Source organism: Trifolium pratense, linkage group LG7 (assembly GCF_020283565.1).
Source record: "Trifolium pratense cultivar HEN17-A07 linkage group LG7, ARS_RC_1.1, whole genome shotgun sequence".
NCBI classification, from domain to species: domain Eukaryota; kingdom Viridiplantae; phylum Streptophyta; class Magnoliopsida; order Fabales; family Fabaceae; genus Trifolium; species Trifolium pratense.
Genome location: NC_060065.1, coordinates 1522353 through 1537235, shown reverse-complemented (window position 1 = coordinate 1537235; position 14883 = coordinate 1522353). Strand labels below are relative to the sequence as shown.

The 14883-nt window shown below is 32.3% G+C and overlaps 1 protein-coding gene across 1 annotated transcript; it reads left to right on the top strand.

Moving 5' to 3' along the window:
- The first annotated feature begins 8620 nt into the window (after positions 1–8620).
- On the top strand, positions 8621–14724 carry LOC123899307 (prolyl endopeptidase-like). Its single transcript, XM_045950415.1, has 12 exons — positions 8621–8846; positions 8949–9168; positions 9843–10043; positions 10131–10201; positions 10453–10615; positions 11449–12042; positions 12263–12643; positions 12744–12819; positions 12897–12960; positions 13804–13939; positions 14196–14309; positions 14392–14724. Exons 1-12 carry the CDS (start codon positions 8746–8748, stop codon positions 14455–14457), a joined length of 2187 nt encoding a protein of 728 aa, XP_045806371.1. The 5' UTR covers positions 8621–8745; the 3' UTR covers positions 14458–14724.
- Positions 14725–14883: the final 159 nt, after the last annotated feature.

The window sequence follows — 14883 nt, the reverse complement described above, 5'->3', positions numbered from 1 at the left end:
TCTGTCCCTGGTTAGAACTTGTCGTAAAATAGTTTTAAAATTTGTGTAAGGAGCATTTCAATATAAAACTTATCTCTTTTAATTTTTGGGTTTAATTTTTTTAACTAGTATTCTGAAATACTCCTTCCAATTTTATATATAAGAAAAGAAAAAATTAAATTCATCATATAATTTATGTATATAGACAATATTATAATCTAGATACATCATTCAATAATGAATCTATAAAGTAAAACTTTTTTCTTCATAAATATATGACTAGAAAGAGTAGTTATCATGATTCATGACCCAATAAACAACACGTACTACATACTACTTTATTTCATTGTTGTTCTCTCTACACAATTTTTTATATGGTTCAAGCGTAAATGTTGGATATTCGCTATAAAAAAAGATGTCTCGTATATTTAAGGTCTTAAAATTTTGAATAAAAATGTACTTTTTTTTTTGTGTGTGTGTTGTTGGAGTATTGACTTTTATTATTTCAACTCTCGGTCTCCCTAATAAATAGCACTAGAGTGATGATTCAACTTGTTCGAAAGCGATGGTGAAATATTGGTTTCGGATCAAGCATAAGATATGAGAGACAGACACTTTAAAGAGAAATGTTCGGTTTAAACGTAAGAGATTAATCATACGAATTACAAATAACTTCTTTATACGAAGATATGTTGTATCTCTTATTCTTGTAGGAGTAGAAAATCGATCAGTTGTTGTTCCTAACGTTCTCCTAAACTCTCCAATATTATTATTGGAGTAATATATTAATCTATTTGTTTGATTTTACAACTACTAACACAATATTAGAAAATTTGAAAGTTTTATAGCCATGGTGTTTGCTACTTCATTTACAAAAATAAGGAAAAATCTTACAAACAATTGTGATTATCATATAATCGATACAACATTTTTAGTAATTTTACATTAACTATTCTTCTTCGAAAATTTATAGAACACACAAAATGAATTATCGCATTCCAACCAATTTTTTCATAAACCGACTAAGTTTAGTTCTGTCTATTTTCTCTCTCCATATAATATAGTTTTGAATTTTTTTAGAATATAAATTAAATAATTAGACTAATCAAATAATACATTTGTCCCTGATTATAAGACATTGTTTGACCACTGCACGTACGCCAATGCATAATTTTGATCACTAATAGTATATTTAGTTGTCTATTAGTAAAAATATAAAAAATCAATATTTTGAAAATACTTATCAAAACAAATTGAACAAGATTATATGCTAATATTTACATTTATATATTATTAAAAAAATACGGTCAAAACAAGGTAAATGAATAGTACATTTTTGTCAAACAGGATCTTATAATTAGGGACGGAGGTAGTATCACATTGTTGTATTTATATTCCTAAAGTTTTAGTAATTACAAAAATAAAGAAATAGATAAAAATAAAGAAATGGATAAAAATTCGAGAGGATCTTAAAATGACTCAAACTCTTATCATATGAACTAATTTATTGTTGGTAAAAAATATTTGTAATTATTAGAGTCTTACTAACATGTGCTTTAATGACACGTGTTAAAAAACCGACATCTGTCCGTATGCAATTGTTTATAACCGAATTTTTCACAAATATTTACTCAAGACGCGACCAGAAACGGAGGGAGGTACAAGGTTGTGTGGGCACATGCCTGCACACTTTGGAGAATTTTTTTTAATACTAATATTAGTATATTTTGATTGTTGATATATTAATTAATTAATTAGTTCCACATTCACCTATTACTAATTGAAAATAGTTTCAATTTAGTCTATAACGTACTCTTTAATTAATATTTGAAAAAAAACTATTTACTATCAATTTAGTTTATAACATAAATTTAAAAGACAAATATCAATAAAATTTGAAAGAATGAGAAACCATTGTAGAATATTTGATAGTGGAGGAGTGTTAGCAACACACTCTTTAACAAACACACTCCAACACATTCTCTTTTATTGGTTGAAATTCACATGGGTCCCATAAAATTTATATGGGTCCACATTTTTTTATGGGACCCATGTGAATTTCAACCAATAAAAGAGAATGTCTTGGAGTGTGTTTGTTAAAGAGTGTGTTGCTAGCATTATTCTTTGATAGTGTTTAATTGGGATTATTGCATATGATGCGAAATCTATATGTATAGATATATAGTGCATGTGTATGATTTGAAGATAGTTTTAATTTGGTAAAAAAATCTAATAATAAGTAATTGATCAGATTTTTTTTCTCAAAAAGAAAGTAAAATTCATAAAACTCGTCACTTCTAATTCTTAAGCATTTGATGAATATGAAATTATAAAATTGGATCCATCTATAAAAATATAAATTGACAGTATATATTTTATGCTACAAATTTAGACATTTAATGCCCCTACTGTTAAAAATTTCTGACTCCGTCACTGGACGCGACCCACATCCGACTACTAGATACTTCTACGTGTCGATGGTTATATCAATTTTAAGTCGGATCGGAGATCCGGTTCCAACCCTATTACTCCTAGCTAAGAGAAGAGGGGAGGAATTAATGACACCCACCTCCATCTGTCTTATTTATTCCCCATAGAACCCCCTCTCACTCACATCATAAATAGGGCTGGCTATGGCTGCCTGCATATTCTTCCACTTCTTACCATTACCCTTTACCCCTACACTCTATATCCCTAGCTAGTATTAGTAGTAATCGCCAAACCAAACCTACCAATCTCATCACCGATCTCTCAAAGATTCATTTCAGTTCGTTGGTTTCACAAAGCGTTGCTTACACATATTTTTTGGCATTCTGTCCACCTCCTCTTCCTTTTCTTCATCACTAGTAATTTCCCAGCTCACTCACTGACGGACGGAGGTGGACATACTGCCAACAGACTTGTGTTGGCTTCCCTTTGTAAAACCTTCCTGATATTCAATTTCATATTCATATCTCAATTAATCTAACATTTTTTTTTTACCTCCTACTAGTATATTTATTTATTTTCTAACTCATACTATATACCAACCTTCTTTAGATGGTTATGCATTTTTTTTGTTTGTTTCTTCTTTCTTTCTGGTATTAATTTATGTTTTTGCAGGAATCAGATACATAAAGTTGCTTACTGCCTTTCATGGTTGAAATCAATTACATACACATAATTTTCTAATTTCCTCCCTTCAAAGTGGATGGTACCTTCATAATTTACTTTTTCAAAAGTGGAAAACTTTATGTATCATTTGCTCTATATATCCATGATCCATCAATGGTGTATAAAGATGTATAGGATGTTTATTTTTTAGATTAGATCAAGTAGTTTTCTTTTAAAGTTCTTTATTTATACGTACATTACTTGTGTACATACATACATACATGTTTAGGGTTTCAGAAGTCTGCTTTTGTTACCTTTTTGGGTAATGAAGATTCAATACCTTTTTGAGTGTGTTTATTCATAGATCTGGATTGCTATTGGCAAAGATATATAGCTAGCATAGCAGATGCTGGAAAAAAATTACTGTACTATGTTATATCATTATGCATCTACCTACCATCTTAATTTTTAATTAAACGTTTTCTTGTTGCAAAACCTTTCCCAAATGATAATCTTAATCTTAAGGTTATTTGACTCAACATCGATTATATATAGTTATCCAAATTTAAATTCTAGATCTTTTATTTATGTGTGAGCTTTTAGATAGTGTTTGGTTTGTCACTGTAATGTAACAATACATATTGATACATATTTAAATAAGATGTGGTATAAAAAAATTCACCAAAAATTAAACTTTTATTTTATGCAAGCTTTAGTAGGAGATTTTATAGTGGCCATGGCTGATGCATGGCCGCCACAGCCATATGTATGTACAGTCTGATTCTTGAAGGTAATAGTTAATTGAAAATTTGGTGCTTAAATTAATTGTTAATCGATGATTTGCGTATACCAAGAGGCAACATAGTACTAGTACTACTATTCCCTCCGTCCCAAAAAGAATGACCCATTTTGAATATATGCACTATTCATATATATTGTTTTGACCATATTTTTCTACTAATAAATAAAAATAAATATTAACATATAAGATGTTGTTAGATTCGTCTCGATGAGTATTTTTAAAATATCAATTTTTTATAATTTTTACTATTATACAATTAAAGATATTAGTCACCAAAGTTATGCATTGGCATGTGTGTTTCGGTCAACTGTGTCATTCTTTTTGGGACGGAGGGAGTACGAAGCAAGCATTAATTCATGGCTGAATTATCTTCCTTTTATTGCTGAATACGTTTCCATACAAACTTTATCTGAACACAACTCTAGCTAGCTAGGCTCATGATTGAACATTCTGACATCAACGTTTCATTATTCAATACATAGAGAAAGAGACAATAATCAAAGCTCACTCTTTTCATGGCGCGTGGGTTAATTAACCAGTTCATTGGTAAAGTAAGTAAAAAGCCATGCCATGTAAATACGCCTATAATACTTTCTCTAGTTCTTAATATATGAGAGATTTTATTTTTTAGATTTATTGAAAATGTAATGTATCTAGACTATAATGTGAATCAGATACATTAGATTTTTAATGAATCTAAAAAGTAAAATCTCTCTTGTATTAAAGACTGGAGGAATATATGTGCATTAGCTTGCAGCTTGCTTCTTTGGCTGTATTTTATTTTTCACCATAATGAGGTCTTTGTTTAATCTTTTTTTTCCAGTTCTCTTAAATCAGGTTTGTGTCATAGTTACAATTCGTGATTTTTTTTACTCTTTTGAAAAAAAAAACATATGGGGGTGCTCATCCAAATACATTTGGGCCTAGTGTACTAAGCCTGGTTGATGTGAGTTACTTGCCTATATGCTGGCTGAACAAAAGAAAAGCTAACCCTAATGTTGTCAAGAGTATGGTTTTTACATTGGATCGATAATTAGTATTTGATTAAGAGAACTTCTTTTGTCGTTCCTAAGTTTTTATGCGAGCTCTAAAATTACCAAAATATCTCTTCCGTTATTTAAGTACTGAACGTGTACATTCTTAAAAATTTCATGTTATAAAGTGTTTGTTTCTCAAATTTCTCATTTTAGGCATAAAAGAGGGCACATACTGTACATATTTTTATTTAGTTAAATTCTGATTGAAATACCATTGTTAAGAATTCTCCAGATTGTGAAGCTTCCAAATATTCTTTCAAATTTGTGCTCTGTTTGGTAAGACCATATTTTGACCTTATAGCTTATAAGTTCATATGATAAAAAAAGTCATGTTTGGTATATAGCTTATAGCTTATTTTACTAGTTTATAACTTATTTTTCAAACGCTATTTCAAGTAGCTTATGAACTTATAGCTTATATTTTTTTTTCAATTTTACCCTATGTCATTTTATTTGAAAAAATTTAAAAATTAATTAAACATATCTTTTTTATATCATTTCATATTTATAAGCTAGTTTTACTACTAATTTTACCAAACACTACAAATTCAATAAGCTAGTTTATAAACTATTCATTATAAGCTTATCCGTTATAAGCTAGCTTATTAGCCATTTACTACTTATTTAACAAACAGAACCTTGGTCGTTATTGTTGTTGTTTGGTGAACTGTTAAGGGTCCAAGTTGTTCCACTTAATAATAGAATGATAGGTCAATTTGATATTACAGTGGTCATCCTTATAACCTTTCCATGAAATGATATTGTCTCGTTCCATATTTAGATACTATTAGGGAAATTTGTTTAATTTGGTATGCTTCAAAAGGCAGGAATAAATCATCTATAATAATATCCATATTCCAATTATTGTCATTTTCATTGATGAGCGCTTTCACAATGTTAATTTTAGATTTTAGTAAAGGTTTAGCACTCCAACTTCTAAATCCCTTTTTGCAAGGGGAACTACGTTCTAGTAATGGTCACTTGTAGCTAGCTTTAGGAACTTGTTCAGCCAATTTTATTTTTTTTGACAGAGAACTTGTTCAGCGTATGAATTAGGATAATGTTTGGCCTTTAAAAATTTTGCACTTAAATACTCATGATTTATCATAAAAACTCCATCATTGATTAGTAACGAGAGCTTTGTCGAAGCTCTTAAAATTTCTAAAAACTAACGTCTCTTTCAGATTACATAATTTTTCCGAGTTTATATCCAATTCAATGAACCGTTATTTTAGAATTCTTACTTTTTCACTAAAAATTAGTAAAAATCATACACTTTACTACGTGACTGCAAAAGTTACAGGGTAAACATCTTACAATATATGTAGGGATAGTTGTCACAACTTTGATGAGAGTGTCTCGTCTAACTAAAGAGAGATTTGTTACTTTTCATCTTTTAAACCTTTGTTAGAATGTCCTACATACGATTAAACATCTGATTTTTAGATCTGCCAGTAAAAGCAAGGAGACCAAAATACTTAGAAAATCTAGTAACAATTTTCTATTGACATCTAATACTTGTTAGGCACTTTATACTGAAAACAATTTCAGGTTTTTTCAAGTTATTGCCAAGAAGCTTGTTGATTGTCAGCCCTAATTAATTTTTTTTTTTAGAGAAGCTCTATTTTATCTCTAACCTTTTCTCTTCATGATTTTGAGTAAATTTTTTATCGGACATCACCTGTCTTTGTATTTTTTTTTTCTCTTTCTCATTTATCTAAATAAGTGTTATTTACATATATTTGAGTTATTTTATTTCTGTTTTCATCGCCTAAGCGCGTGTCATTGTTTTGTTCATTGTCTTGTGCGACATTTTTTTGTTTCCTGTCCCTTCTTAGTGCAGTGTTTGACATATCAGCTTCAACTCTAAGATCAAATTAACAATAACATACAAATCCGAAGGCATAATGTACTATAACCTTGATTAGTAACACAAATAAGATAGCTTATAACTTATTATATTAGCTTATAAGCTTGTTTCATAACATTAAAGGTGTTTGGTAACAAGTTTATTCACTAGCTTATAGCTTTTTTTTCACATACTATTTCAAGTAGCTTTTAAACTTATAGCTTTTTACCCTTCATTCTAATTTTAACTTTTTTATTTTTATTTTTTTTAAAAAATAAAATAACTACTCATATAAAATAACCATGCACTTGACCTCATAAACTTAGCTCAGTTAGTTGAGACATCACATTTTATATGTCGGGGTCAGAGTTCGAACTCTGATATCACACTTATCCATCTCAAGGTGGAATTTCAAGTCATTAACCACATATTTTTATGTCATTTTTTTTTACTCCCAACAGCTAAATTTAACAAATACATTAATTTCGTTGCACTAATTTTTCAACTATCGGCTAAATGTTAACTTATCAACTATCGATTAACTTTTTTACTATGGGTAATCTATAGCTCACTTTTAACAAACAGCGTCTAAGAGCTCGTTTGACCTGCTTTTTTTTAGCTTTTTATTCGGTTTAAAATGAGAAGTTGGACCAAACACTTTTTTAATAAAGCTCTTAATTATAAAAAGCAATTTTCTTTTTCAATGTGAAAAATTCATACTTATCTTTTATTTTAAAAATATTTATTTATTTATACGCTTGATTGTAAAAAAAAAATAATAATTAAGTTTTTAAAAATATATTTTGCCAAACAAATTTTAGCTTAGCTTTGGAGCTAAAATACAACCGCCAAACAACTTTAACTTTTTTCTAGAAAGCTATTATTTTAATTTTTAGCTTTCAGGTAGTTTATAAGTAGGCATGGCAACAGAACCCGTACCCGCGGGTACCCGCCCGAACCCACCCTGAGTTTGACGGGGAAAAACCCATTTGACCGGGTTTGGGTTCGGGTTTGGGTTTTCCCCGATTACAAAACATGGGGATGGGGCGGGTAACGGAGATATTGGTACCCACCCCGAACCCGTCCCCGAACCCGCCCGTTTATATAAAATTACTATATTACCCCTATTTATTTATAATGTCACAAATCATATAAGTCATCTTCTCGCTTCCCAATTCCCACTTCACGTCTTTGCCACTTCCCACCTCCACCTAATTCTCTTTCTCACTTCCAATAGTTTCACTTCCCAACAAGCAGTAATGATTCCTTCTCTCTCAATTCCATTCCAAACTTTTCAAGTTCTACACATCTTATATTGCTAGGTTTCATTTATGGTTTTGATAATTTTGGTTTGATATTTTGGAATATCATTTCATTTGTATGTTTAATGCATTGAAATTTTGGTTTGTACTTTATTATTTGAAATTTTTTGTATTGTATGTATGTCAGCGTTCGGGAAAATTTTGGGTTCGGGTAAGGTTCAGCAGGACAGGGCAAGGTTCGGGGATACCCGAACCCATTTGGGTAAACCCGAACCCATTTGGGACGGGGTTTGGGTTCAATTTTTCATCCCCGTCGGGTAATGGGTGGGGAACGGGTATTTATCAATGATTCGGGTATGGGGAACGAGGAAGGTAAAAACCGTACCCGCGGGTACCCATTGCCATGCCTATTTATAAGACCTAAAAAGTCGGGTCAAACGGACCCTAACTATAATTAATAATTTAGTAAATAAAATATTTTTTTTTTGACGAAGTAAATAAAATATAATTAATAAATGCATTTTAATAAATTTCTGTAAAAAAAGAAAGAAAAGAGGTGTTTTAAATTTTAATAAATAAAATCTTTATGGTAAAATTTAAAACCCAAATGATTAAGAGACATTTTCATTTCGCGATAGTGATTTCAGAATTTGGTGCTTACACAAGTTCTGAGTGTTTACTATTTAACTTCCACCTTCATTCTCGATTCCGCCATAGCACACCATGAGTACCCTAAACGAACCTCTTCAATACCCCACCGCTCGCAGAGACGACTCAATCGTCGACGACTATCACGGCGTCAAAATCGCCGACCCCTATCGATGGTAACATAACAATAATCAAACTCAAATTCATTCATTCATTCATTCAATCTTTTTCGTTGCTCAATTCATAATAACATGCTTTTTTTAATTTTGTTTTTGAAGGCTCGAAGATCCTGATGCTGAAGAAGTGAAAGAGTTTGTTGAGAAACAAGTTCAACTCACTAATTCAGTGATTCAAAAATGTGAAACAAGATCGAAGCTTAATGAAACTATCACTAAGCTATTTGATCATCCTCGTTATGATGCTCCTTTTAGGCGAGGTGATAAGTACTTTTACTTCCATAACACTGGTCTTCAGCCACAGGACATTCTCTATGTCCAGGTTTGCCATTGTTTTCACATCATTTGTTGAATTCTTAATGAATGCTCTAATTGGTTTTTAATTCATCGGATTTAGGGCCTGTTTGGATAGACTTAATTGAGCTTGTTTACCGACATGTGTAGTACATCGTAAATTTTTTCAGTCTACTTTCGTAAGTTTGTCAGTATAGCTTATGAAAACAACTTATAACTTATATGAAATAGTGCATGTTTGGATAGATTTGTTTAGTTTAAGTTCATTTATGGGCATATACATGATAAGTTTTTTCCAGCCTACTTTCGTAAGCACTTTGGTATAGCTTATGAAAACAACTTATAACTTATATGAAATAGGGCTTGTTTGGATTGCCTTATTTGAGCTTATCCAGTGGCATAGGTTTTGTGAGACTGTTTGGGAGGATTTATCAAAACAACTTATGACATTTTTAATAAGTTTTTTAGATTTATTTTCATAAGTTCTCCAAGATAGCTAACGAAAATAGCTTATAGCACACACAAAAACAATTTTGTTTAATTTTATTCTGTTCTGTAGAAATCACTTATGTAAGCTTATGTATAAGTGCTTATCACGATAAGCACTTATACATAGACACTTATTAGATAATCGTTTATGTTAAAAGCTCTTAATTAAGTTGTTTATCCGAACAAAGCCTCAGCTATCTTTTCATTTTTCAGGATAGTTTGGACGGAAAACCAGAGGTTTTGCTTGATCCCAATGGCTTAAGTGAAGATGGAACTGTATCGTTGAACACATTTTCGGTGAGTGAAGATGCCAAGTACTTGGCTTATGCACTTAGTACCAGTGGTAGCGATTGGACGACTATAAAAGTGAAGCGTATCGAGGATAAGAATGTTGAGCCTGATACTTTATCATGGGTGAGTATCACATTGTGCCTTTGCTATAAATTAAAGTGGGCAGGGCATGCAGAAAGACCATTGATGATTGTTAATGTTTTGTTTCAGGTTAAATTTTCCTCCATTAGCTGGACACATGATAACAAAGGTTTCTTTTATAGCCGCTATCCAGCACCCAAGTAAGTGATGTCCCATGCTAACATTCTTTCCAGCATGTGCATGTTTTGCAGTTGCATTTGTCTTACAAATTCAGCAAATTATAAATATGGTGTGGTTTTCAATTTAATAGTCCTGGTCAATGATGATTTGAATTGGTATTATCTAAATGGAGATCTTGTAAATAACTTATGTACGATTGTACTTGGTAGGATTATTTTTATGTTCTGTTGATATGAAATATGAATTTATTATTTCTGCTTTTACACTGTAGAGATGGAGAAGTGGTAGATGCTGGGACTGAGACAAACTCTAACCTTTATCATATGCTCTATTATCATTTTCTGGGAACGGACCAATCACATGATATTTTGTGTTGGAAAGATCTTGAAAACCCTAAATATTCATTTGGAGGAACCGTTACCGATGATGGAAAGGTGCTGTGTTATTGTCATTAATTTAGAATTATCTGATATTGTCCATACTCTTTTTATGTGCATATAAAATTAGAAAACATGTAAATGATGTCTTTGCGCTTTTGGTGATTTTACCAACGTCAATGTATTTGACAATTCACTGTTTTATGCCCTGCCCCATATATGTTTCTAGGAGGCATCTATTTAGATCTTCCCGATTTAGCATTAAAATTTATTGCTTTAGTAGTCTCCCATGGTACCTGTTTCTCTACTCTACTATACTGCTTGGCATAATTTTCATTTCCGCACTGTTGTTATGTTAAGCAGCCAACTATTTATTAATTGTTTTAGGCAAGTGACGGAGTATTGTAGAGTATAACTGAAAAAATGTGTTTGGTCAATAGAGCTTGAAGTATCTTGCCATACAAACCTGGATTTTTAATTTTTAGAATTCTTATATAACAACATATCAAGGCAAGCAACTCATTGTAATGTATTTTTAGTACATCTAATTCTGACAGAAGATACATTCATCACATAGCATTATAGAAGGTTGTAGGATATGGTGTTGAAAACCCACTTGGGTTGGTCTGGTGGTATTGACTTGGAACCTCAGAGTGTGCTCCTCCTCGAGGTCTCATGTTCGATTCTCTCTTGTGCCAATTTGAGTGGGCTAATTTAGCTTCTTAAAAAAAAAAGGATATAGTGTTGAATTCATGACACTATAAGCCAACGAATGGTAGAGAGTATACTTTGATTTTTCTTTGTCAAGCACAATAATAAAGGTATCATGATTTTTATGCATATGGTATTAAATTCCCTTGAATCTGATTCTGTTTTTATTTATGATGCAGTATCTCCTCCTCTATATTGGAGAAGGGTGTGATCCAGTTAACAAACTTTACTACTGTGACATATCGAATCTTCCTAGCATACTGGAAACTTTTCGTAGTGAAAATTCCCCCCATCCTTTCGTCAAGCTTATTGATAATTTTGATGCAAAGTATGATTACATCGCAAATGATGACACTGTGTTTACATTTTTAACTAATAAAGATGCTCCAAAATATAAACTAGTCCGAGTAGATTTGAAGGAACCAAACACATGGGCTGATATTCTCCAAGAGTCTGAAAAAGATGTACTTGAGTCAGCATGTGCTGTAAATGGTAACCAACTGATAGTAAGTTACTTGAGTGATGTGAAGCATCTTCTTCAAGTAAGAGACTTAAAAACAGGTTCCTTGCTGCATCAATTGCCAATTGACATTGGCACAGTTTATGACATTTCTGCACGGCGTGAAGATAAAGTGGTTTTCATTAGCTTTACAAGCTTTCTATCTCCCGGTATTGTCTATCAGTGTAACCTGGGAACAGGGATTCCTGATCTGAAGATATTTCGTGAAATTGCGGTCCCTGGGTTTGATCGCTCTGAGTTTCATGTCAATCAGGTAAACAGAAAATCTTCATACTGCTCAGTTGTAACACTGTTAAATATGCTGTTTTGAATCCCATTATTCGGTATGAAAATAGGCATGCAAAGGTGTCACATCGTTAAATGGGCTGTTTTGAATTCCTTTAGTCTGCATGAATACAGACATGCTATTTCTTTGAACCTGTATCATTGTTGCTCGACTTGTTATATTCTTTGATGTGATTTCCATATTTCAGGTTTTTGTCCCTAGTAAAGATGGTACAAAGATCCCAATTTTCGTTGTTGCGAAAAAGGATATTATTTTGGATGGTTCACACCCGTGTCTGTTATATGGATATGGTGGTTTTAACATCAGTATTACACCATCCTTCAGTGTTAGTCGCATTGTACTCACAAAACATTTAGGTTTTGTTTACTGCATTGCGAATATTCGTGGTGGGGGAGAATATGGGGAGGAATGGCATAAAGCAGGTTCCCTTGCTAAAAAACAGAATTGCTTTGACGACTTCATTTCTGCAGCTGAATACCTTATATCTACCGGTTATACCCAACCCAAAAAGTTATGCATCGAAGGTGGAAGCAATGGTGGACTTCTTGTTGGTGCTTGCATAAACCAGGTCTGGTTCATTTGCTTTGTTTTTCCATTTTTATGATACACTTTCCATTCACCAGATCTCTATTTATGCTAGATTTTCCCTTCCCTTTTTATCTGTGCAGAGACCTGATCTCTTTGGTTGCGCATTGGCTCATGTTGGCGTTATGGACATGCTACGGTTCCACAAATTTACCATAGGTTTGTTTAGATTTGTTATGTCCTGTAGTTTGTTTAAAGAAATGTCACTGAATTGATTCTAAGTTTTTGTTATTCAGGTCATGCTTGGACCTCAGATTATGGTTGTGCAGACAAGGAGGAAGAGTTTCATTGGCTAATCAAGTGAGTTTTATCCTATCCTGAAATATCAAGGATAAATTTCAATATTTTATGAAAGAAGTTATATATGTAATTACATTATTTTCTTTAATTTATATTAGTGGCAAATTATTATTAACCACTGTTGGTGGAAGCGTGATAATGATAGGGTCCAGGTTTGAACAATTTACATATGCGTATGGACCGGAAAATTGCTTTTTACTAGTACTTGATTGAGAGACATATGACCAGAGTTCTCATAATATAGATGTATAGTAGACAGAGAAATAGGAAATACTTATATACTAGTACATAACGGACATTGAAAAGCATCTCTCATAACTTAAATATCTGAGACAATCCCTTTGTTGGACTATATTGTACTATCACCACCCTTGGTCCCTACTATCATGTCCATTTTGATTTTTGTTTTCTTTTCATGGAGTTCATAAGCTACACATGCATGCTCCGGTTCAATAAGCAATTTGTTATGATATTCGCAGAAGAGATAGTATGTTTTACCTGAAGCTGAATCTTAACTCGATGGTATACATTTCATGACAATTCCATAATTATTCCTTTGGGGGAACAATTTGTATGTGTAAACTCACATATTCTAACAGTCTTGACTGCATGGTATTCATATTTATTTCCCGACATAAGTCGGGGATGGTAATTACCATTTTATCCTCATATTTTGAGGTTCATGTGGCAAAAAGTAAATAATATATCTGCTTTCATCCTGTTGTTTTCTTAACGATGTTTTGAAAGACGGTTTGCTTTATAAACTCCTGTGGTTTTTTTTGTTTGGATATGCAGTTTTGGTTGGTATCTTTGAAATTATGATTCTATTATCTACTGCTCTAGGTACTCACCATTGCATAATGTCCGGCGACCGTGGGAACAGCATCCTGACAAGTCAATTCAGTACCCAGCAACCATGTTGTTGACAGCAGATCATGATGATCGAGTTGTGCCACTACACTCATTGAAGCTATTGGCGGTTAGTGGGTTTTGTATAAATACAAGCGTATATTGAAAACAAAATGTTACTTATATTTTATTGAATCGTGTTGTAATCCACAAAATAAGTTGTTATACACTAAATAAATTATCAAATACTGTAGGTGTGTGTGTGTGGGTGGGGGGGGGGGGGGGGGGGGGGGATTGATTGTTACTCATCTACTCCAGAATTCCCAGTGTCGCACCGTTTTTCTTCTTTTCTTATCTCTCTCTAATACATTTCTATTTGTTTTCAGACAATGCAGTATGTGCTATGTAATAGCCTGGAGAAAAGTCCCCAGACCAACCCTATAATTGGTCGCATTGACTGCAAAGCTGGACACGGAGCAGGTCGTCCAACACAGAAATTGGTAACAGTATTGGTTTCATGTTGTTTTTGCCTTTGTCTACATTTTTTATACTGTTATGTCTGAAGTTGATTATATTTTCCAGATTGACGAAGCTGCTGATCGGTTCAGTTTTATGGCAAAAATGTTAGGAGCGCATTGGATTGAATAGAGGTCACTCAATCACAAAGTATATGTGTATATGGAACAATTTCTTTCTGGACATACCAATTCATTTCTCTGTTCTTCACTTCTAATAAGAAAACATCTTAAACTTATATTGTTAGAGAAGTGAGGGGATTATAATTAAGTTATCGCGCTACTAATACCATACCCAAATGAATTGTCAATCATTTATTTCGAATTACTTTCACATTAAATATTTGATGTTGTATCTATCTATTTTTTTGTTGTTGTAAAAGATGATATATTTCATTCATTCAAAAGCCATATATATATATATATATATATATATATATAGGGAGTACTTCAAGTGAGAGCAATGTCTTATAATGAGAGATGAGAGGAGAATTTAACGACCCTTAGATTAGATTTACGGTTGAGATTGAAAATTAATTAAAAAAATTCTTGTACGCCG

Coding starts and splice junctions, on each gene's coding strand:
- LOC123899307 (XM_045950415.1), top strand. CDS start 8,746: ATGAGTACCCTAAACGAACCTCTTCAATACCCCACCGCTCGCAGAGAC. Junction 10,202..10,452: donor AGCCGCTATCCAGCACCCAA/GTAAGTGATGTC, acceptor TTTACACTGTAG/AGATGGAGAAGTGGTAGATG. Junction 14,310..14,391: donor GTCGTCCAACACAGAAATTG/GTAACAGTATTG, acceptor TATATTTTCCAG/ATTGACGAAGCTGCTGATCG.